Source organism: Camellia sinensis, chromosome 8, assembly GCF_055761805.1.
Source record: "Camellia sinensis isolate YWXY chromosome 8, ASM5576180v1, whole genome shotgun sequence".
In the NCBI taxonomy this organism is placed as follows: domain Eukaryota; kingdom Viridiplantae; phylum Streptophyta; class Magnoliopsida; order Ericales; family Theaceae; genus Camellia; species Camellia sinensis.
This window is the reverse complement of record NC_138968.1, coordinates 56,927,790-56,953,396: the sequence shown is the minus strand read 5'-3', so window position 1 is coordinate 56,953,396 and position 25,607 is coordinate 56,927,790. Positions and strand designations below refer to the sequence as shown.

Sequence of the window (25,607 nt, the reverse complement as noted above, 5' to 3'; positions counted from 1 at the left end):
ACATGCTAAATAACAGATATTAGACTCATAAATTTATCTTGAAGGTGTGCCTTTGAAAATTTTGAGAGATTGATAGGGGAAAATGTAGTTATATACCGATTAAGAAAAATAGAAGAAGGGTAGAATCAAGGCTCAAATCCTTTCATTTTTAACACAAGAATACCATTATAACACATCTGAAAATACCATTTTAAACTTCTAATAACATGTATTTGAAAAAGGAAAATGGAAGAGAGAGTTGTGTTGTGGCTTACTTGCTAGGCTAGGCCAAGTTGAACAAGATTGCTCTTCTCTTCGTTCCTCTCCCTCTCAAGACTTTTCTCTTGCTCTCCTTTCTCTCCTCTAGGCCGAATGTGGGTGTGTGTGTGTGTTGTTTGTGTATGCTATGCTAAGTGGGTGGTTGTATATATAGGCAAATTTGGTGTGAAAAGACACAAAGGCCCATTAGTTGGAATTGGATTGAAAAGTTTGGATTTACTTGGAGTCTAATGGAATAGGGAGTGATTAGGGGACTTAATTATGTGATTAGACATGATTTAGTTAGTCTCTAGTTGGAATGGAACTAGGTTGGGGACACAATCCCTAGATTTAGGGGTACTTGATACTTTTGCTTCTAGATTGCCATGATGACAAGCCTTGAAAATTGATCCCTCACACTTTCCTAGGTTGGCCGGCCATGGGGAAGGGAAATGGAGAATATTTTATTCAATATATGAGTACTATGGCTATATTCCCAACGTATATATAGATCCACAAATTGATTCGGTGGTACTATAGCATAAAAAGTACATGTACTAGTTTGGGGAAAATCTTGAAATTAATAAAAGAAGTCAGGGCTTGGAATTAAACCCATGTATTGGAACCTTAATTATGTATTTAATTATGATCTAGTTAGGTTTAGGAATAATTTAAATACCTTCTAGTTAGAAGTACACACATATATATATCAAATCCTTATAGGTACCAAAGTCATTATTACTCCAAGATTTCAAGGGATTTGTTTGTACTAAAGTACAATGATTATAGCCTAGGAGGTATGATGGCTAGCCATGTGATGGTGAATTGATGGATCAGTTTTATATATATATATATATATATTTTGTGTACAAATATTGGAAATTGTAAAATATAATGTTAAAAAAAGATTTTAGGGTACAAGTGTATATATAAATATATAATGGTACTTGTTTGGGGTCAATTTGTGATTTAATAAAAATGTGAGGGCTTGGGCTCAATTAAATTATCTATTCCAGGTGTAGAGTTAATAAGTTAATGTTAGGAAAAATAATTCGGTTTGTAGTATCTTACTTTGAATTTAAAGGTAAATAACCGAACGAAGACTGTGAAAATCAGAAGTTAAGGTTTAGAGCGATTAGTCTAAAATTTGAGAGTTAAATAATTAATATTAGAGTGTTAGAAATCATTTCTAAGCTTCCAGGATTGATTAGGGTTTGTATGGGTTCGTCCGTGATGCGTTTTCAGTTCTACGGTTTAATTTGCAAACAATCAACGAATTAAGGGCTTTATTATAATAACTAAAAATTTTGGGACCTAATAAGGTTTACAAAAGTTAGGGTTCTCACAGCTCCATTGCAAAGCTTCAGCACTTTCCCTCTCTTTTTGTGTGCTTTCCAATTCCTTGAAATACTTTGCCTTTTATAGGCAAAGCATGACCTACAAAAATAAATAAAACAAAATAAAAATAAATAATATAATAATAAAATATAATATTATATATATCATTAAGTTGAAGGCGTGGCAGGCTGTAGACACCCTATTTTTTACCACCCGCAAGACTTGGACACTTTATTCTGAGCGCTCGATGATGAAAGTTACATTGTCAATGGTTCGAATTCTCAATGAAGGAATCCGGTTTTTAGCTCTAAAAAAATCTCAACCTGCCATACCCAAGCTGTTTCTATACCTCTATCCCTCATAAATCCATTTTTTAGCACTGTGCCAACCTGCACTAAGCCTGAAATAGAGGAACAGGGGAGCCACATTGGGGCCCGGCTGTGCCTTTTGGTCAATAAACACTGTTCTGGGCAAGAATCAACCAGCTGTTTATTTTTAAAGATATTTGTGACCTATTTGGCTTAAATTCTATAAATACAAGCTAATATCTCTGTTTTGAGGGTTAGAAAAATTTCTAAGAGTGTAAAAGATCTTTGAGAGCTCCTTTTTCCTTAGCAAGCTATCTTTGAGCAAGCCTATCATCCTTGAACTATATCTATACATTATACACACCCTTAGAGCTAAACCTTGGAGCCTTGGTTGAGCCTTGAGAATCATAATTCAACCTTGAGAGTGCTCTAGGATCAAACTTGGTTTACAACCAAAGCTAGCTCTCTTCAAGAGGTATAAGCTTGTCACCTTTTTCCTTGCTTTCATTTCAATCTTTTTTCATCTTTTTCTTGTGTTCTAGTACTGTTTTGGATCCATTTCAAGTGTTGGAACTTGTGGTTGAATAGCTACCAAAGATAGAGAAGCTTAACACCCTTTCTTGCACCTTATTTCATAGCTCATCCCCTTTGTTTTACCACTATTTTCTTGGCTTACAAACTGATTTTCAGAGTTTAAAAGGGCTGGGTACCATGTTTTAGAAGTCCCAAAAGTGAAGAGGTTAGCCACCTCTCCTTAGTCTTGCTTACTAGTTTTGTAACTCTTTGTTTTTGGCTATCTTTTTATGCTCTTTCAACATATTTTTTGGCTACTATTTTTTGTATGTTAGGGGCTGTTTTACTTCCTTTAATTAGTGTATGCTTTGAAAACTTTGCTTGTTGTGTTGTAAGTCCTCATGGCTTCAGTTGTTTAGGCCTTAAACACCAAGTCATTCGAGTTGATAGCCTTCTTTACTTAGTTTTCATATAAAGAGTCTCATTTTAATAATCAACTTCGCATAATCATTTCTGCACTTTCCCTCATTTCTTGGTTTTCTTTGTTTGGAAGTTGTTTCAACCATGTGTTGTTTAAGCTTGAGAAAGACACCCTTCCATGCTTAATGGTTTAATCTCTTTGGAGGTTCATTACCAAGGCATTACATCTCTCTCATGCCAAAAACAATTTCTTGTTTGGCACTTCTCTCATTTTAGTGGATTTAATTCTCATGTTGGACTAAATGTTTAAAAAAATGGAAAGGTAAGATAAAATGGGCCTAAAATCGATTAAACCGACATAAAGAAGATGAATAAAATTGGTTGGATTCGGCCGGATGTTATGCCGAGTCCATTACGTCAAGAGTCATCACATATCGATTCATGATGTTTTGATGAATCTTGAGACGTGTCTACCTCTCTCTTTGAGCTAACTACATACTAGGAGGGAGGGGTGGTTGTCTTTCATTGCATTTATTAAGTTTTTGTCCAATCGTGTTTGAAATCATCAAGCCATCAACGTACGCCTATTGGTGATTTTGGAACCAAATTTGTTCTTCTCTTGAGTTTTTCCATGATAGAGAAGAGCAAAAAGGACAAACGTAGTTTAAAACTGCTCTGTTTGCACTGTTTTCACCTCAGAGGACCATAAACATTTTTCTGCAAGAACATAGGGCACGACCGGCCTTGTTTGGACCTGGTCGAGCCTTATTAGGGGCTGGTCGGGCTCCACTATTTGGTAAACAGAGCATTTTGGTAGAAACAAGGGCAGTGGCTGAGGGTGAAATAGGGCAGATTCCCAAGGAGGCAGGCAAAGTAGCTTCTGAAAACCATCTGCATGGACGCATATCCGATTCTTGTGCATTATTAATGTTGTTCATGTTATTGTTGTAATTATTATCGTTATTATTGTCGTAATTATTAGTGTTGTAATTCTTATTGTCATGTTATCCTTGTTTTAATAAATTAGATAACTAGTTATTTATTTATTCATTCAAATTTGTAATAAGGAGTTTAATTCGGACACTTAGACATTCAAACCCTCTTGCTCGAGGGAAAAATATGTAATAATTGTGTATGTCTTCCAACCTCATTTCTTTCTCCTTTTATTTACCCACTTATAATGGTAGCATCATATTTACTTAGCATTTTCCATAACTTGCATCCATTCGTCTTACACGCATAATGGGTTCTGCTCATCATTCTAACCAATGTCAATTTTAAATTCTTTGCTCGAACACGTGCTTTATCGCATGCCTTGAATTGAATCACACACCATGTTAGTAGCCGAGCTTATTATTTGCATAATATGTGCATTGCATTAGTCATATTGCATTGTTTAGGAGCATGCATTTCTTCCAATTATTTTGCTTTATTTGGCTTGCCTTGGAGTACTAGGTGAGCATTTCTCGCTTTAGCATATTGCATTGTGTGTTTGTGTTGCCATATCAAACATATTCCATAAGGCTAAGTGCTTAAGTGATATACCTGTTTGAATGCCAGTGGATGAAGGCTTTTTACTTAAATTGGAATAATTTGATTAAATATAAATACGAGCTCGCTTTTTCAAGTGACATGTATTCAAAACACTTTCTCACAACAAACATAAAATTAATGCGTTCCAAAGTGGGTGAATTGGTCTATACTTGTGTTTTTCACATAGTAAGTTAACATTAAGAATCAAAACAAGAGCATATAATGTAAATAAAAATCACATCATGATTAGTAGAGGCCAATCTTCGATCAAGTGAGTGGGGTGTTCAATTCATGACCTTCCCCTCTCATAGCTAAGTTCCCGAGTCGAGGCACTTTGGTGATGACGGACTAATGGCCTTTGGCACAAGTCACGAGTTTCCTAAATTTTTCAAAAATATTTAGGTGGCGACTCTGAAATGTGGCATTGTAGTCCATTTTTTGGCATCTTTTGATTCAAATTCAATTTTCTAAAAAGGTTTGCCGCATTTAGACTCTTTTTTGTGTTTATCCGTTTCACATTGCACTTGTGAAATCAGATTCAAAACCACAGGAGTCCGAACTATAGGGCTAGTTGTATCCGAAAGGAGCATGAAAAGCAAGCTACAGCGGCGTGGGTGCACAGTTAAATATTGTGCAACTTTTTAATATAATAATATATATATATAATATCGAAAATGTATTATTTACATTAGTTTTTGTACAAACAATTAAAATATATAAAAACACACAAAAAAATATGTAAAATTATAAAATATTAAAAATAAATAGACTAATAATATGTATTTTAGGGGCCTAAAAATGTAACATTTAGGCTCCAATCACACCCTCCCAACGTATATTTTGCTAGTCCTCAAGCAAAACAAATTAAAATAAAATAAAATCTATCTATGTTGTTTTTATAGGGAACACAATTGCATTTAGCGTAAGCAACTAGCCTTTGAACCCCTAGGTTACCCCGAGTGGACAAGTTATAGTCTCGTGAGAGTTTGCAGTGAATATACCAATAAAATTCAGATTTTTTTCTTTTTCAAACATTTTTTCCTTTTTTTTTTTTCAAATATTTGTTTTTTTAAAAAAAAAATTTAAGTTAAGAGAATCTCTTCAATCCAAGTGCTAGAAGTCTAGAAGATTGCAAATTACCTACATTAGAAAAATAATTAGTCAGAGTACAAAGCACTAACAATCATTAGGCATACAACATTTATTTCTAAACTCGATGTGTGTGATTTTTTTTTTAATTTACACAAATATGTCCTCAACTTCAAAGTGAAGCACAGCCCCAAAATTTCCATCTGAAGCATGCTTTAACTCAATTCTCTCTAGTTTACTCTAAACAAATGAAACACTCTGAAATGGCTCAGCTCACTAGTTTATGTATGTGAGAAAAGAAAATTATGTTTATCAAAACAAAAATTTCTCACATTTAACAATGAAAAATGTTGTATGCAAAAATTAAGTTTAGTCTCATGATAGGAAATCCGAAGATAATGAAATTATGCCACTTTGTCATCTGAAAAATCATGCCAATCCCAAGATCAATTAGGGCTTTATTTTTTGTTGTAATGTTGGGTTAAAGGGAATTATTTACAAAATTGGGTAAAGGGTAGAAAAACAGGTATCCAAGAAATGAATTAAGCTAAATCAGCATATATGAAACAATACTTTACTAACCCACCTTTTAACTCCCTTTTCACATGTGATTCACAACCATCTTAAATACTCTTCATGTTATAATTTTTTTTATTTTTCTTTTTTTGTAACATTGGAGTAAATACAAACTTCTCTTCTTTTTTTTTCTTTTTTTTTTTTTTTGGATAAACTCCTTATTTTGCTCACAAGATAGCTTCCTCCCAAAATAACAGATAAAATCCATTAATTCTTGAGACACTGGAGGAAATGGCTAAATGGATAAAAGTTTTTCTGTATAGGCTCAATGGAAACAAGGGATAATTGAACCAAGATTTTTTATTTTATTTTTAATAAGGTTCAAACAAAGAAAGAGGGCCTAAACTCACTTATCAAAATATAGCATGATCCATATGCTACAAGGACAAAATAGCATAAAAATGATGATTTCAATATTTTTCGACCAATTTGAAAGAATAATGAGACTTACAATGACATAATGTGCTGTCAAAGAAAAATTATGAGTAAATGTCGAATAACCCTCCAAAAATAATGATAGGCTCAAAATCTCACTCGAGTTATAGTCTCCGTATTAGACGTCAAGATTTTTGAAGGTTGTATCCCAAAATCAGCTAAGTAATATATGTATAGTGACGTGCACGTGATCAAACTATGTATGAAATAAATGAGTGTTATAATGAGAAATAGTGCAACGAACTAAGACAAAATTATAATCCTAAGGTAACAAAATTACATCTAAACTTAATCACCTCACGCATAGAATGAAGAACAAACAATATAATCATCACTCAAAAAAAAAAATATTTTCGAAAAAAATTAGAAAAATATTATACACAACAAGAAAAAAAAACAACAAAAAGTTTTTTTTTAAAAATAAAAAAACATGAAACAAAATAAAAGTAAAAATAAAAATAAAACACAAATTTCAAATGAAATGGTCTTTTAGAGCCAGATTCCAAGGTTTACTATGACAAAGTTCCTTAGTGAAAATTGTCAATTGCATCCTTACCGTAACACGTGTCAAACAAAATTACTTTTGTTTTACTCAGTTGTTCTCGAAATAAGGTTTGTTAGATCTTTCACCATGTGGAAACTTTACCTGCAAAAGGATTAGAAACTAAACACAAATATACACAAACAAAAAATATATATTATTATTATTATTACTTTTTTATTTTTTTATTTGATTATTTGATTATTTTTTCCCTCGCTTTGTTGAAGCATGCGCGCCGTTTTCTTCTTCTTTTTATCTTTCTCTTTCTCCCAGCCTTTCTCTTTGCTGAAACATTGAGCATCGTGTCTGAATTCACAAATTCAATGACAACGGTGTCGATACATCTAACCTCGATCGTCTCTCATCGCTCTTTATTTGTGCACTTCTTCTTCTTCTTTCTCTTCTTCCTTTTCTTAAAGCCGAACTCTGCAAAGGAAATGGCAAAGTGAGTATCAGCCAAAATTTGTCCATTGCAGCCTAAATTGTTTTTTTTTTCCTTTTCTAACATGGCCTATACTCGACCTCTCACCCCATTTTCAGATCTAAATGAAATCCCAGAGGAAGTACGTGATACTACAACATCAAACCCTCATCGGAAATCCCCAGCCCCCACTTTTAACCCCGTACTGCCACTGGACCAATTATTAGCAGCCAAATCTGACATGGATGCCAATTTGCACACCCTAAGTCTATATGTAAAGGCCATGACTTCAGTGTCAAATGTGTCTCGTCGATTACAAAGTCGAACGAATGAAGTGCAACAATTAACTGCACAACTTGCCCTTTTTCAGTGTATGTATCAAGATGTTTGAAGGGAGAGCAGTTAGCTGAAGAAACATTGTAACATCCCACCAATTATCATATTCCTAAACTTGTTAAAATGTACACTTTTTTTTTCCACATATACAACACAGTTCCATACAAATGTTCTCTTTCTCATTGAACTGCAGATTTAAACTTACAAAACAATTACAATGATAAATATCCTTGTTTAGTGAGTTAGAGAAATTTCAAAGCAATTACATCGTTCTTCTAATTTACCAATTACATAGGAACATTACTACAAAATCAAAAAAAAAAAGTTCATAATAAAATAAAAGTTTTCATAATTTAGTTACAATATCAAGTTCACAAAAGATTAGACTTTCCAATAAAAACAAAAGAAATGTCTTTATCTTCTTCTTTTTCATTCACGATTTTGGGACACTTCATTTCCTAAAATGTTAGTAAAAAATAGGAATGAGCAATTTTACCCAATACAGAATAGCTTTAACCAAATACATAAACATTTGATGTAAATATGCATGACCTGTATTAAGTCCAAGAGTTCATTTGTATTTTGTTTAAGCTTTACAAAATAAGTTTTATTTTATAAAACACCATTTACGATCAACCTCCACACTTTTTTCGTCCTCACACAGATGGCATGTGGACGTCTCACACCCTTCCACTTTCGTCGTCCTCACACGAATCGGCTAGTGGACACCTTACAACATCCCCACATTCGCCGCCCTCACACGGACCGAGTAAGTGGGCACCTCAATCACAACCCCACATTTGTCATCCGCACACGAACTGGGCAAGTGGGAACCTCAAACACATTCCATAACATGTAAATTTTCATGTAACACTAACAATCACAATTATAGTGATCCTAATTTCGACCCGACCCATTTATTGCTTTTAAATTCGAAAAACCACATCCGTAGCTGTCATGACCCAAACCCGCCCCTATAGGTTTAGCATCGTAGCCGGCCAGTAATCTGTAGATTACCGAAGGCTTTTTAAACAGAAATCAAATTATTAGGGGCTAGCGAAAGCAAAATACAAACATATATTGTCCATTAAGTTGTGCAAGCTTATATGAGACAGAAAATATTTAAACCTTTTATATACATATATTATCACATCATTCCTAAGTCATCATATATACAGATGAGACAAAAGGGACTTAGCCCTATATACAAAATAAACAAAAACTTGTTTAACAAACTAAGAAAAATAAAAACTCAAACTTTAATCACATAGCCTTGATCACTTGATATATCCGGAACCTCCATGGGAGGCACATAGGTTGGCTGACAAAAACAGATTCTAGGCAGACGCCTGCAAGCCTGGTCACGTGCTTAATCACGTGTTTAATCACCTATATACATATACATAAACAGTGAGCTGGGGCTCAGTGAATAACAACATGTAAAGGGTTAATGAATGATGTCCAAAACAGATTCAGAAATCAGATTTCATATCAGAACAGATTCAAATTCACATAGTTATACAAATTTCTTAAACAATTATACGTGACACATCCATTAGCTAACAAATCAGTTGGTCATAAAGACCCACATTCACTTGGGATGATCATAAAGACCCACATTCACATGCGATGGTCATAAAGAACCACGTGAAGATCATATAAGCGATTATGCATAACCAGTTCCATGAATGGAACCCACTTGAAACCCTACCAAGTCACAAATATCACATGAACACTTGATGCTAAGGATGCCAAGAATACATTTCAGAAAAACTGGACAATCATTCATGATTCACAAAATAGCATTTCGTAAAACAAATTATATCTTGTCATTCTGAAAATACTTATAATCAAGCATAGCTTTACAGAGTTGCTACTCACAGATAGCTCCAAAGACAGATCAGACAGACAGTGGCGCGTGGCCTACTCAAACACATAACAGATACATATTAAAACACAGTATCACTTCCTTAATCAAACTTAACTTTTCTTGTCTTTTTTCTGTTTAAGTAATTCGAAGCTCTCCTACACTTATTCTTTTTTTATTCAAATGAATCGGATTCTCATTTCACATATTCTTTCATTACTAAATCCTTCTTTTCCAAATAGACTGATTTTTAACTTGGCTTCTTAATCTACTACTATTAAATCAAACTTATTCTTGAACCAACTAATTTATGTTGATTGGTAGCTTATTAATCTTCATTGAGTTAGAAATAATGTCTAGGATGCTTGGAAAGAAATGAGAATAAAAATATAAAGAATATGTAATTTTTCAAAACATGCTAAAAATAGCCTAGCCGCTTGAGCGAACTGTATTGTTTGCAAAAATATCGGATGGGTCAAAAGTGCACTCAAGCCAACACATGGTTGCTCGAGCGACTAACAAACATAAGGTGGGTTCACTCGAGCCACCAAGTGATAGCTTGTGCGGTCTATCAAATTTTTGAATTTTCAAAACTGAAAAATTAGCTTTCAAATTTCATTTTCAAAATTTAGGATCTTGCATGGCTTACTTCAAAACGTAAAAATACTTTGGAAAATACAAATACATGACCATTAGAAGTTATTTACTCAAAACCTCACCAATTATCAAAACTTAAATTAAAATCTCATGCATATAAGATTTTCCAAATTCTTTCTCTTACTGTTCAAAACATGAAATTAAAGTTATAAAACTCTTAGAAAAATATTTGCATGTATGAAATTTAAATCAAAATTAAACCAATTTTTTATTCTTAATTTCTGAATTCGTCCAAATTTAGATTTAATTCATTTTCTTCCTATCAAATCCAATTTTAAACCCACGAATTCTTAAACATGAATCAAACTTTCAAAACCCAATTTCATGCCTCAAAACTCATGCAAACTTCATCAAAACATGAAAATAAATATGAGTCATGATCATTCTTCAACTCAATTAAATCAAAACTTCTTTTAAATTTAAAGATCAAACTCTCAAATTTCATGGACTCATAATTTTTAAAACTTTTCTTCAAAGTCATTTATATACTCCATTGCATGGATCAAATCTTCAAACAATTTTTGTTACATGTAATTTATAGAGCTTAATTTAACTATAACTTTCAAAATCAAACCCAAAATAATTAATTTCTAAAGTAACTTTCATAAATTTCAACTTAGCTCCAATTCTTCATTTTCTTGCCAATTTCTTTTTAATTACATAAAATTGACTTCGAACTCTTTTTCTATTTTCCTTCAAAACATGAAATTAAAGTTATAAACTTCGTAGAAAATCATTTGCATGTATGAGACATTTATCAAAATCCAACCAATTCTACATTATCAAGTTCAAACTATAATTTGACTTCTTAATTTATATGAAAACTTAATCCCAAACCCATAAATTTTAAAATATGAATTAAATTCTAAACCTTGAACATCCACAATGTATGTAAGGATAACCTTCAAATTTATGAAGGATGACAAAGATCAAACTCAAATATTAAATTACAACATCAGTTTCTTAATTATCAAACCTAACTCAAATTTTCTTCATTCTTTTCCTAATTCTTTCTGTTTCCATGAAATTAAACCCATTTACTTCTTGATTTTAGTTGTTAAGTAATTAATCTATCAGAATTAAGCTTGAATTTCTTACCTAAACTCTTGAATTTGGTGAAACCCTTCAAAATTTCTATAGTCCCTCTTCAATTCTTCACTTTTCCTTTGCTTTCTTAGTTGTTTATCTTGCATTCTCTCATTCTCTAGCAAACTTTCTTTTCCAACAGCCAAGATGAGGTGTGCTCTCTCTCTCTCTCTCTCTCTCTCTCTCTCTCACACTCACTCTCGATTTCCTTCTCTTTTCTCTCTCTTTTTTTTTTTTTGTTGCTACTCAAAGTTGAGTATAATGACTTGAACCCACCAGGTTATACATTCACACACACCTCACTTATTGCCATCAACATGACACGTACACACACACTTGTCAACACACGCCCATAGAATTGCTCAATACACCCACACCCACATATATCCTCAATTTTAGATTCTTTCAATATTCAATTTATGGTCTTAATAAATCTTAATTAGCACATAATTAAACTAATCATAACTAATCATAAATCCCACATAATTTAATTTGTCTAATTTGACTTCCATTAGAGCCCAATTAATTATATTTAAATTTAATATTCTAAATTAGATTTTTAATCAAACTCCCAAAAGGTTCCAAATATCAAATTAAACTTATTGCTTTCATCAAAAAATTTTTTTTCCAATCTTTAGGGCCTTCAATTTTAGATCAAACTCCGAATCTCCATCAATAAATTACATACTCAATTGAACACCTCTTAAATAAATTTAATTCATAATAATCTTAATTCTCAATTCTCACAACTTAATCAACTCCAATTCAAACTCAATAAAATCTCAATTTTACTAAACTGAATCAAATATTTGATTAAACTCCCATATGGTCCGATACTTGAAATTAAAATAATTCAATTCACCAATTATAATCCTTGAGCCATTTAGGCTTTCAATTTCTAAGTCCAAAATAAATCCTCAATAGAATCATATACGAATTAGTCTCTATAATTTTTATAAATCCCAGATTAAATTAGAATAATGGGAAATTAAGATTCAAATCACCTTAATTAATTAAATGCTAATTATTATACATGGTGAGGTCGTCATAGTAACAGTCATTCTTCTTCCCTTTCATGTTTGGTTTTGCTTCTAGGGTTGACACCATGGGATCCTGGGGTTGACACCACTTTGCTGCCTTACTCCTGGTATCTCTACTGGTTTTTGGGGTCAACACTAGTCTTCCTGGAGTCGACACCACCTTGCTGCGATGTTTTGGGAGTGGCCACTGGTTTTTGGGGTCAACACCATGGGTTTGGGGGTCGACCCCCTTGTCTACTACAAACATAAGTGTCTTAGCATTTCTTCTTGAGGGTCAACACCACTGCCTTGGGTGCCGACGTCTGCGACTTATTTCCAGAATTTTGGGTTCGGTTGGGCCCTACTTTTGGGGTTTTTTTGACTTATTCTTTCATTGACTTTAGGGCTATTATTCTACCACTATGAATAGACCTCAAACACACTTTACTCATTCATTTCTATTCTCCCTCTCTCTCTCTCTCTCTCTCTCTCTCTCTATGTTTTCCATATTTGAGATGTGAATCTCTCCCTTTCTCTCTAAACTCAACTTTTCTCATATAGATCTCTAGATCTACTCAGTTAGAGACATCTTTTCACATTGGTCCTTTGAGAAAGGCTATATATCTCATCAAGGGCTTTCTTTTGATCCAAGAGCTTCATGTTTTCGTTGACATTGGCCTTTGGGGCTTTTTGGCTTTCTCCTCTTCTGGAGTTGAGATAAGGTCTATTTCCTAAACTCAATATGAGTTCGGTAGAATATTTGTGGCATATTTTGTTATTTATATTTGGTAGTCATTTGGTTGATTTTGAAATGTTATTTTGGGCTTGAGGGTTTTGTGAAATTGGAGGTTGTTGGGCTATGATTTTGCTACTACAGTTATTTTTGGTAATCAAAATTTCATATGGGTTTCTAAAAGTGAAAAGGCCTCAATTTGTAGAAAAACCCTAAATGATATTGTTTTGGGAGTTGGATTAATTTTTGGTAAATGGTTTGGTTGGGAAGATATAGAAAGAAAATAGTTGTGGGATTTTGAAAATGGGTGTTGTTACTATTTTGAAAAAATGTATTTGTATTGTTATCTATTAATTATTGCATTAGAGATGATTGTTTTGGCTATCGGTAGAGGATAGCATTGTCGTGTGTTAGAAATTGCATGTGGATTAGGCAATTTGAAATCATTCATATCATGGAGCATGCAATGAATTTTTGGAACTTGAAACCGTATGTTTGGAAAAAGGTTTTGGAAATTCTCGTATTATGTTTTGGAACATTTGCATTGTTTTGAAAAATAATATTTTGAATCACACATATTGTGCTATTGGAAAAAGGTAAATAAAGTAGTAAAGTTATGAGGGGGTGTGTGGACTCGCCTTTTTCCACGCCTCGCCTTTCGGAAAGGATTTGAAAAGAAGGCCTCACAGTTCGGACACCCACGGCTCTGAATCTAGTCTCACAAGTGCAATGTGAAACTGATAACCAAAGAGTCCAAATCCGGCAAACCTTTTTGAAAAATCGATTTTAAATCAAATAATGCCAAAATTGAACTGCTTTACCAGATACAGAGTCGCCACCTAAATATTTTGTTTTTGGGGAAATTTATGAAACCCTGACTCGTGCCAAAGGCCACGTGTCTGTCATCACCAAAGTTGCCTCAGCTCAGGAACTTGGGTACGAGAGGGGAAGGTCCTAAAATGAGCACCCCCGCTCGCCCGATCAAAGATCGGCCTCTACTAATCATGATATGTATTTTTATAAACAATATGTGTTCTTATTCTGATTATTAAACTAGTTTTACTATGTGACGCACACAAGCAAGTATAGACTAGTTGCAAGACTTAGAACAATTCAACTCATGTTTGTTCACGCAAAATGGTTTGAATTTACCACCCTCAAGTGGGCTTAAAAGATGCGGATTTGCCATCAAATATAGTAGGCGTAAAACGCACACTTGATGAATCGTTCCAATTCAAACAACAAGCCTTCATCCACAGGCATTCAAGCAATTAATCATATAAGCACATAGCGTCATGGCAAGCATGCTAATCATGGAAATATGGCAATCACACTCATATAAGTATGCTAAAGCATAAAGACACACCGAGTACTCCAAGTCAAAACAGAAACTAGTTAGAAAAATGCATGATTCTAACTATACAAGATGTCTAATGCAACACATGTAATAATGCAATTAATAGGCTCGGCTACTAATATGGCATATGGATCGATTTGAACAATATGCGATTAAATACGTATTCAAAGAAGAAATTGAAATAGCAATGCAGTTTGAATGATGCGCCGAGCCTCGGTGCATGCAAGACAAGATGAATAGATGCAAGCATGCGATATGCCAACTAAAACATGTCCCTAATCTAACCATCAAAAGTGATTAAGTAAAAGGGAGAAAGACGTGGGGTTGGAAGACATACACACGCGTACGCACACTTATTACAATATTACACCCTCACGAAGGAGGGTCTGAATGAATAAGCTAACCAACTAACTACGCTAATTAAGCTAACTATTTATTATAACAATTGAAACAAATTAACGAACTTATTCTAAGCTAATTAAATATTACAAATCAAGTCAATTAGCTAAATACTATGCTAATTAAGTACAAAGCAATTAAACTAATTAATTAGCTACCTCTAATTAAATAAACAAAGCAATTAAATGGCCTCGGGAAGTGAGGGATGCATGCATGCTCAGTTTCTCTACCCGAAAAGCCATCGCCTTACCACTGAACGCCTCTATTTGCACATATTTGAACACCAATAGTGCTGCTAACTCCTAGAATGCCTCTGATCCTCCTTACCAACATATTGTGCAAATGTCATTGATGGTCGGTCGACTACCAATGGTGGCCGTCGGCTACCATTGGTGGCCGGTTGGCTACTGTCGGTGGGCGTCGGCCACTGCTGCCCTGAACTTCCTTTTGCTACAACAAAGAGCCAACAAAGGCAAAGCAGTGTATTCTCAAGGGTTGTTTGTACTGTTACTCTCCTTATCATCACACAAGCTCAAAGGAGTGTAACTCTTGGCCCTCAAACCATCAATCAAGCAATTTCCATGCATGATGGCTAAGGAACCAAGTTTGTACAAGTTAATGAGTGCAAATCAAGACTCAAAAAGACCACCACCCTATTATGCATGATCAAGGGTGATTGTGACCAAGGAAAATGGCACATTTAATCACTTTTGAGTCTGAAATGTCCCATTTTCCTTGTGTTAGAATCAACGTCTGATTCGAACACATGCAATGCAACATAAAGAATGCTTATCTTGCCTCTATTACTCGTTCATTTTGTTTACTCATTTTACATTACCGATTCATTCTTTAATCGATTAAGTCCAAAAGTGAGTGTCCTCTAATGGAAAGAGGTGTCAACCAAGGGGTAATTTAAGGCATGAGAGAGATCATGCCGTTGGTAATGAATCCTCAAAGAGGATAAAGGATCCCAAGTTTGAAACAACTCTCAAAAGTAAATAAAAGAGTGAAGCAAAGAGGGAGGTTGCAGAGATTTTAAGTGATAAAATGGAGTGTAAAACAACACTAAAATATGCAATTAACTCAAAAGAATGATGATGAAAGCATTAAAACATCAAGCTAGTGAAGGAATTAACACTACAACTATGCAATACAAGCCTCAAATGAACTAACCAGGCCAAAACAGAGCCAAAACAGGTTATTTTAGAGGCAAAAACATACTGGACTTAAGCTAAATTAAGCTAGAAAAACATGCTAACTCATGAAGCTAACTAGGCATGCAAACAAAACACAAGGAGGGGAGGCTAATCCCTCCAATTTTTCACTTCAAAAAAAAGTTTTTACCACTAAAAAATCTCTGAGATTTAGTGGTTAAAAGTCCCAAAAAAGTTAGTTTAAAAGTGAGAAAAAGACGGCACAAAAGCTCAACAAATAAAGGAGCAAGAATGGTGGACCACCCCCTAACTCAAAGAGACGTCAAACCAACACTTTTAAGTCAACAAAATAGAGTTTTTGACATTTCAAACTTAGCCCAGAAACAGTTTGAAAAGATGACAAAACAAGTATTGAAAACAAGCTTAAATAACAAGTGTTATACATCTTGAAGCTAAGGCACAAAATAGGTAACAAACCAAGCTCAAATCACCTTCTAGAGCTCAAACAAGGCTCCAAGTGATCTCAGCGCAAAGGTGAGAGTATTTGGTTAAGAATTGATGTGCAAAAGCTAAGGGAAACTAAGCAAATGTATGCAAAATAACAAGAGAGAGAGAATTCTAGAGAGAGAGAGAGAGAGAGAGATTTTTGTTCTAAAAATGCTAACCCTCAAAAATGGGGGAGGACACCCCCTATATATAAAAAAAACAAGTCTTGAGCTTGTGAACATCTCACCATACACGTGTATGACGATGCAGCTCAGTAAGCAACAGTTGGCACAACTATCAACAAATATCTGGAAAAATAGACCAATGGTTGTCGGCCACCACTGGTAGCCGACAAGAACAAGCCCTAGCCGACAGCCTAGGGGACTAGCCGACAGGTCATCCACTCCTCCAAACCAGAGGCAACAAGCTTTTGGTGCAAAACCAAGCACAAAATAATTAAGGTTTAGAGGCTCAAAGACAAGGCGTTCCGCCGAGGACTTCGGACACTCAAAACGAACACAAACACGCACAATCATCGAGTGCACAAACAATAATGTCCAAGTCTTGAGGACGGTCAAAAATAGGGTGTCTACAAGATGTTAAAGCAGAATTATGTTGGCCTGTGTGTCCATGGTGAAAGACCTAAACCCGCGCGATAGGTGTCGAGCCTTCCGGTTAGCACCAGTAAAAATGACCTTGTGACTTATATAGTTACTCGTATGAACACTGGCCCTGGAGATTTACACATTTTATTTATTATCATTTTGACTTGAAAGGATGTTTTAGGAAAAGGTTTTAGCAATGTATTTGCTATTGTTTAGCGATGTATTTGTATTTGATTTAACAATGTATATACTGGTTAGTATTGAGATACCTGGATTGGTTTTTAGAAAGGGATTTTATATCAAATAGATGTTTTGAACTCAAAACATTTTGATTAAACGTAGGCTTTTGGTAATTGGAAAAAAAAAGATTTTGTTGAGAAATCAGATGGATTTGAAAATGCATTTGGGCATATTGTATATATGTATTGCATCATGATCATTTATGCTAGTGGAGTACGTTTAGTTTCTAAAATATTCTCTACTGGGCTTTATTCTCACCCTACGTGGTTGAAAATATTTTTCAGATGTACACGTATGGATGTGGACTGAGACGTGAAGCTGTGTTCGAAACCGTATAGGGTGGTTCTATTATTTGTAGGCCATGGGCCATTTATGTTATTTATTGGCCGTATGCCATTCTTATAAGGGTTACACCCTTTGTGTATGATGTAAGCCTCAAGGCGTTAAATTATGTTTTAGTTACAAAACATCCATTTGGCTTAGATGTTGTATCTAGGAATGTATGAAATCGGATAAACACATGTATTGTGTGACTATATTATATTCATTTGCATGAGAGTTGTTATCTATTATTCATCGTTGGGTGGTTTATTCACGTAAGTCGAACCATGTAAATCTGGGACGTGACAACAAGGATTCTCCAATTTTACTTATCAATCATCCACTACATCAAATTCATGAACAACCCCCTTAAGGTTTATATGAATACCCTATTGCACAAAAACCCACACACATATATATATATATATATCATTCATCTCAATTATGCTATTCATCACATGATTCACACTTATTTAGATCAAAATATAAATATATAAGAGTAAAGATATTCCTACCTCAAAAGTTGTAGAATAAGGGATAAAGACCCAAAGATGAATCTTTACAATACCAAGATCCAATCGGTCTAAAATGTAGATCTTGATGAGATAAACAACTTTGATGAAGAAGCAAGGATGTATTCTTGCTAAAAATAGATGAGATCTAGTGTTTAGAAGTAAGGGTTTTCGAAAATAGAGTTTAGGGAGAGAAGGAGAGTGAAAAAGTGAAGTCAAAAAGTGTTTAGATCGAAATTTAAGACTGTTGTCCCGAACAGATCGCTCGAGCAAACTTTCCTTCGCTCGAGTGAAGTACTAAAATACAAAGAGACTGCTCGAGCGAACTTTCCATCACTCGAGCGGTATACGCAAGGTCTCAAAAGTTTTGCAGTGCTACAGTGAAATTACTAGCACTACAACAAAACTAACCTTTTACGGCACCATATCAACGGCATACAATAAATGCATGTCGTAGTTTCTCACTTTTACGACTTGCTTTTTTTGCGGCTTGTCTATTGCGTAGGCCGTGAACGGTAAAAACAATGATTTTTTTATGACTTGCAATGCATGTCATAAATAATAAAACTTTCTACGACGTGCATATGGCGTGCCGTTAATACATTGATTATACACAACACACATACGCCGGTCGTGAAAAGTAAATATTTTTCACGACGCACATAACATCCGTCGTTAAAAGTATTACACTTTTTTCTGCGTACAATTTATAACCTAAATGGTATGGCAAAAAAAAAAAAAAAAAAAAGCGACAAAACAAAAAATTTCAGCACCAATTACAAAAATATATTAAAAAATAGAAAGTCAATCAAAATAGGAATGGGAAAATTGTAATTGTTGCTAGGCAGGGAGAAGAGAGAGGGTTAGAAAGGGGGACTAGGCAGCTTCTCTTCTACCTTCAACGATGCTCTCTCTTCGGTGGCAAGACTCGTTCGGCGGCGGCGGCGGCGGCGGCGACGATCGACGGTTCAAAGGGGAAGGGTTTCGTTCTTCTCTTCGCTTCTATCTGGAAAAAAATCTCAGTTCGATTCTTGAGGTATGTTCGGATTGACTCAATTTGTACGATTATTTGTTGTCCCCTTCATCTCTCTCACTCTTTCTCTCTCTTATGGTTCTGCGATGGCGGAGGGGCTGGGAAGGGTTAGGTAGATTGTCGGATTTTGGAGGATAGGCGAGGGGATTACTGAGTTTGGTCCTGGAGGGTGGTTACCAGAGGGGATTGCTGGGGAGGGGTGAGGCAGGGTTATCAATTTTTTTGGGGGGGGGGAGGGGTTCTTGAAAACTTCAATCCATTGACAAATTCGAAGGCTTGGGTTCTTCTCTCTCTCTCTCTCTGTCTTCTTTTTTTCTTTTTTAATTTATGTCAGATTCTTTGTTTTATCTTTCAGTCGTATCATCTATACCTGTGTTTGCAATTAGGGATACAATAATTCCAGGTTTTTATAAATTTGTCGATTACCTCTCGATAATTGTTTGTAATTTTCTTGTGCTTTTTATCTTTGGGAATCATGAAGAAGAAAATAACAATGCTGGAATATATATATATTCTAGAAATTCACTCAATTTCTAGAGAGGTTGACAAAAAGTTCTTAGTCTTTAAAATTTTCAATTCAATTTTTAATTTGTGTTAAATTGTTTCAGGCATGAATTTATTGATCTTTTATGTAGTTTAAATCATGTTTACAAGATGGAATGAAAAGAGGCTTTAGTAAAGCAAAATCATAGCTATTTTGGGGGTGAGTTTTCATGATTGTGCAAAATTGAAATTGTGTAGAGACTTGACTGTGATGAATTTGTAAAAGTAGTTCTCTACCTCGTAATTTGATCAGGTTTTGAGTATGTGAAACCTGGGGAAATTTATGTTCAGCCATGGGTACTAAACTTATTAGGGGTAGACATCTCAAGGATTCTTTTTAGTATTTTGTATTTTTAATTTGATGAAATATTTAATGAATGAATTGAAAATAATTTATTATTAATATTATTTTTTTTTATGAAATTTAAATTTCATAAGAAAAAAATTAAGAATGAGATCCTCTTGCTATATATACCCCCACCCAGCTTCCCCAATCCAATATTGGAGCCTCCTGTCCTGCAATCTTCTTTCTTGTATTGTTTACCCAGTTTCACTCTCTTTGGTTTTTGGGATATCATTCATTCATTCATTCATCCACAAACTTCCATTTTTCAACCTTTTTCAGTGAATAAAAATGGAATTGAAACAAGTAACGCAAGGACAAGAAGAAAAAGAGCAAGATCATCCACTCCATAACCCTCTTATCTCCGCATACAAGATGGAAACTTCCTACTTTCTCGTAGGTATCTTTCTTTCTTTCTTACACACACTATAAATTTTTCTTGATTTTGATACCACTTGATTTTGTTGTTTATATTTGCAATAAACAGTTCGATTGATAGAAAGTAGTTATTTTTTTTCAATTGTTTTCTCCATATGTTGCTGTGTGGATTTGTTAACTGGTGGTGTTTGAGGAAAATCCCATATGGGAAATTCATTCATTCTTTCATTTTTAATATTCAGTAATTCACTCTCTCAATCAGTTCACTTCGTTGTGTTCAGTGTTGTAATTCTTCTAATTAGTGACTGTATTTTTATATTTAATGGATGTTAGTTTGAAGAAACCGTCTTCTTTGTTGTTTCTTAGTCAATTTTTATTTTGTTATTTATTGTTTTACTTCTATTTGACATGAATGTGCTGACATACTACATTTTTAAATTTAAATGTATACTTGCTGGTATTTTATATTTAGGGCATCTTTGACTCAAATTTATATGAAACTTAAAATTTGGTAAAAATCACTCAAACACCCTCCACTCCTTGACCCAAACTTGTACCAAATTGAGTTTTACTCAAATTTTTTAACAAATCAAATTTACTCAAAATTTTGAAGACTGTTTTGTGACTCCAAAATGTACCAGTTTGCTTTTAGTGTAGTCTTTACTTAGATTTATGCTTAAATCTGAGTTTGTCCGTTTGTATCAAATTAACCTTTTATTCAAATTTTTACTTATTTTGAGTAAGGGCTAGAGATGGCCTTATATATATATTCATAGGTGGGTTTAAGCACATGGAAAGAAAACCAACCACAGACAATATGAGTAGAATTATTTTATGTCGTTGATTCTGTGATTAGAGTTTTATAAATGAGATATCATTTTCTTGTAAACCACTTTCACTCTTAAGCTAATTATATCTGGTAGTGTTTTCCCCTTCAATATCATCTCATGTGTATCTCTCCAAAGTTCCTAATGAATATCATATGCAGTGTTCCATATTATTCGCTCATATGATCTGTGGATGCAGCCTAAACTTATTAGATTGCCCTGGACCTGGCATTTTTAAATGATTAATTAACAAGATGATTATTCTCTATGTATTGGCCCAAATGATTTTCTCTTCTTAACTTTTGTTGGCAGTTGTTTAAATTTGTGTTGTGCAGAAAGTCTCTGCTCATCATCATTATATGCGTCAATTGGAAAAGAATTCAAGAAAATTTTATTTTATTTTTTATTTTTTATTTTTTAAAACAAAAATACAAGAAAGAAGTGATGTTTTCTGTGAGATTTTAAGGGGCTTAAGAAGAATCATCTGATATCTATGTAAACAAATATCCCTTAGTTTCATACCCTGACAGATAAATGGGAAGGTCACATCTCCTTTTAGGCATTGTCTGCAAATTTAAAGAGTAGCTTTCTTTTTCCTCTTCATTTTGTGACTTCGTTTTCATTTATTTGGTTGTTGTCATTTTCTTTTGAACTTTTCAGTTCATTGTCCCATATAGACTTATGAAAGCTATGTATTTGTAGCTTATAACTGACACAACACACCATCCGGCTGCAGTTCGTATGTTGATCTGGACATGTTAGGTCTTTTTAATCGTGATTGAATTTTAATCATCGAATGAAGTTCTTAACGTTTTTGTGAACTTTTGTCATGTCATTCTTGTTTTAGTGGTGGTTCTTTTGTTTGCCTTGTGTTTTTTGATTCTAAAGAAGCTGTTATAATTTAATTAGTGTAAAGTTCATCTTTACGAGGAGCACATTGTCTAAATGCTTGATGTAGTTTTCTTTTCTTTTTTTCTTGTTTTGCCCCAAAATTTTCGGAGTTGTCTTGGTGCCATTGACTAGGCAGAGATCTTTCAATAACGTTCCTCAACCACATGCTATCTTATATTACTCACAGAGGACCAGCAAAGGAGGTCTTCTCATTTCCGAAGCCACTGGGGTTTCTGATACTGCACAAGGGTACTTTTTAACATTAGTAGTTCGCCAATTTCAATCTTTTCTATTGATTTAAAGGAAAATATGTAGGCGTCCATGTGCAAGAGTGTGCCTATCTGTTTGACTAAGCGTGAGTGTCTTCATTTCTTATTGTTCTATTACTAATTCTTCTTTCTTTCCAAATGAAGATATCCATTTACACCTGGTATATGGACAAAGGAGCAAGTTGAAGCCTGGAAACCGATTGTAGATGCTGTTCATGCAAAGGGTGGTATATTCTTTTGTCAGATTTGGCATGTGGGAAGAGTTTCAAATCAAGGTATATTGTTGACTTTTGCCCCCATTTGAATATCTCTTTCATCATTGGACAATATTTCACTGATAATAACAATGAAAAATCCTTGAATCAAATGTTTCCAGCCTCTTGTTTAGCTTCTTTGTTTGCATATGTTTAGGGATTGTGAAAGGCGAAATTTTGTGATTCAGGTAGTAATTTATTTATTACTATATATGTGTATTTGTCTGTGTTCTCTTCAATATAATAGATTCATACATATAATATGTTGAAAGTGTAATATCACTGCTTTTGTCAACTTATATGGTTTTCATAGTAAAGGCCATCATATGTTCATAACAAACTTGATATCCTGATAAAACAATCATTTCAATTGATGATAGACCTTGACTCAAATCAAACAGTTTTGTTGGTGGAGTTCAATAGAAATTACGATATTGTTGGAGCATTCTCAACACCCGGAATTCTGTTTTTCAGACCTTTTAGTGTACTTGTATTCACACAAATGAATTTGTTGGGTTTATTTCATTTTTTTTTTTTAACTCCTAATTTGTTTTAATTTTTACAGCTCTACAGTTTTAAGTGGAGTGAGTACTATGTATCTGAGATTGCCTTGTCGGTAATAAATTTAAATTCTTTTTGTATTAAATAAAATCATTATGTCACTTTCTTTTTGTTGATATCTTTGTATATAGTAATTGTTCACTCTGAAGTTATCTTTGATTTGACTAATTTTTTTTCATTAAGTTTATGTTTGGGTCTTCTTGAAACTTGTTCATTCCTAATGACAATTGGGGTACATAACAAACATCTGAAAGCAGCACAGCTGCTAAGGTGGCAGTTTTAAAGAGATAGAAAAGGTACCTCATGGAAAAATATTTATATTAATTATGTTATTCATTGGTACCCTTTGGAAGCATTTATTTTTTTGACATATTTCCACCTTCCTTTTTGCTTTGAACATAGTGTTGGCATTCTACATTGCAAGAAAAAGGGTACTAGTGAATAAATGATATAGAGTCTGATAACGTACATTAGAAGTAATAGTTGTTTATTATTTGAGAGCATATATTTATTTATTTTTATATGGTTATTTTCTAGTACGTTACGTTTTTACTCTTTTCATTTTATATTTTGGGCAATCAATGAGATTAGTTTGACATTCCCTAAACATGTAGGGGTGCTGCTCTTCTCACTAATACTCCAGAGAAGCATTGAAAATCTGCAGTAACAGCTTGCTCCTAAACGGGTTTGGATGGCTTCTTCCATACATAGGGGTGTATAACAAGGTTAGTTCCTGTTAGATTCACTCTTCTACTGTTTTGCAAGTGCTTCCTCAGAAACAAAAATGCTTATTCTATCTATGAAATCACAACTCAACTTGTTTATAAGTTGATTTTCTTGAATATAGTAACAGCTTCACAACATGTTGATTGGTTTGGAACCTTTGAATCCTAACTGCTCATTTTCTTATCTTCTCTTTGATTTCTATGTTCTGTTCATGCGGCATCAACAAGTTGGTTTTCTCTTCCTCTCTCATTCTCTTCTTATCTTCTCTCCTTCTCTAAGGTATGATTTTTCTTCACTGTTTTAGAGAACTTATTTGTCATTAAATTTCTTTCTTCGTATAAAAACTGATTTGGAATTTGTGATAAAAAAATATGTTGGCTAATGTTTGTAAAAAATCATGTGCTTTTAGATTGAAAACCATGAAATCCCAAAAAATATGTTGGCTATTGTTTGTAAAAAAATATGAATTTTTGCTAATTTTTTATTATGACATTGCTTTTATGGGGCTATTGAATTATCTTATTAATTTTAGAAATGTTTTGTTGATGTTTTAAAATTTCTTGATCATTTCTTAATACCTCAAGAAATAATTTTGTCACTGAGTCGTTGGTTTTTGTACTTATGTGAAGTTTCCTTTGTCATGAAGACAAGAAATGCAACAAGATTAGTTGCTCCAGCTATTGTCGCAGGTTTAGGTGCCTTAACACATACATTGGGTACCCTCGTCCCTGTGATAGGAGCAAGTGGATTTGCTACAGCTACAATTGCTATAGGAATTATTGTCGGTAGTTTTAGATAATCTCTTAATAGTTGTCAATATATTTAGAAAGCTAGATATGCATAGTTTTGGATGGTTTAAACTTTTTGTACAGTTTAGAACTTAAGGATTTAGTTTTCGAATGTTTGGAATGTATAGACAATTGTTGAATGTTTATAATTTATTGATATAGTTTCATTTTGATGTGTTGAACAATATTTTGGTAGTTGATTGATGTTTTGTGATGCTTATTTGTAATATTTGTTAGATTGTACAAAATTGGTCAAATAGAACTTGCTGAATTTATATATAAAAAAGAAATTTGCATATTCTACGACAGGCATACTTAGTCGTCGTATTACATATTTTACGGCGCGCAATCAGCGTCGTTATTTGTCTTACTAATTAACAGCGTGCAAAAGTAGTAGAAAAAGTAACAACGACGCACAAAATCTGTCGTTAAATAGTTTTTAACGGCGTACTTTAGCATGTCGTAGAAAAAGTAACAACGTACAAAATTTGTTGTTAAATAGTTTTTAACGGCGTACAAGGCATGTCGTTGAAAGTGAATGACTTTTCATGACTGGTCATAATATGACGCGCGTTGCACGTCGTAGAAGGGTTTTTACGACGTGCATTGTGCATCGTAAAAACCCTTTTTTGTTGTAGTATAGGAGCTCGTATTCTATGCTCGAGTGACCATTCCTTCACTCGAACGGTCTCGCCTGCAACCCTGCAAGATACTGGGAGCTACAAATCCTTGCTCAAGCGACCAAATGATCGCTCGAGTGGCCACCCAAAAATAGCAGCTGCAAACATAACACAGAACTAAATAGAAAAAC

General features: G+C 34.0%; 1 protein-coding gene across 16 annotated transcripts; it reads left to right on the top strand.

The window, feature by feature from the left end:
- The first annotated feature begins 18,987 nt into the window (after window positions 1-18,987).
- On the top strand, window positions 18,988-24,981 carry LOC114292401 (12-oxophytodienoate reductase 2). 16 transcript variants are annotated; one of them, XR_014337712.1, is made up of 8 exons: window positions 18,988-19,219; window positions 20,385-20,498; window positions 22,386-22,447; window positions 22,612-22,742; window positions 23,287-23,337; window positions 23,897-24,007; window positions 24,236-24,287; window positions 24,638-24,981. XR_014337712.1 is itself a non-coding variant. In XM_028236378.2 (6 exons), exons 2-5 carry the CDS (start codon window positions 20,394-20,396, stop codon window positions 23,298-23,300), a joined length of 312 nt encoding a protein of 103 aa, XP_028092179.2. In that variant the 5' UTR covers window positions 18,988-19,219; window positions 20,385-20,393; the 3' UTR covers window positions 23,301-23,337; window positions 23,897-24,981. The 16 variants fall into 16 exon arrangements, 3 of the variants coding, with proteins under 3 accessions (XP_028092179.2, XP_082738840.1, XP_028092157.2); XR_014337708.1 differs by lacking the exon at window positions 23,287-23,337; XR_014337710.1 differs by having other exon boundaries at window positions 23,897-24,287; window positions 24,655-24,981.
- The last annotated feature ends 626 nt before the right edge of the window (window positions 24,982-25,607 follow it).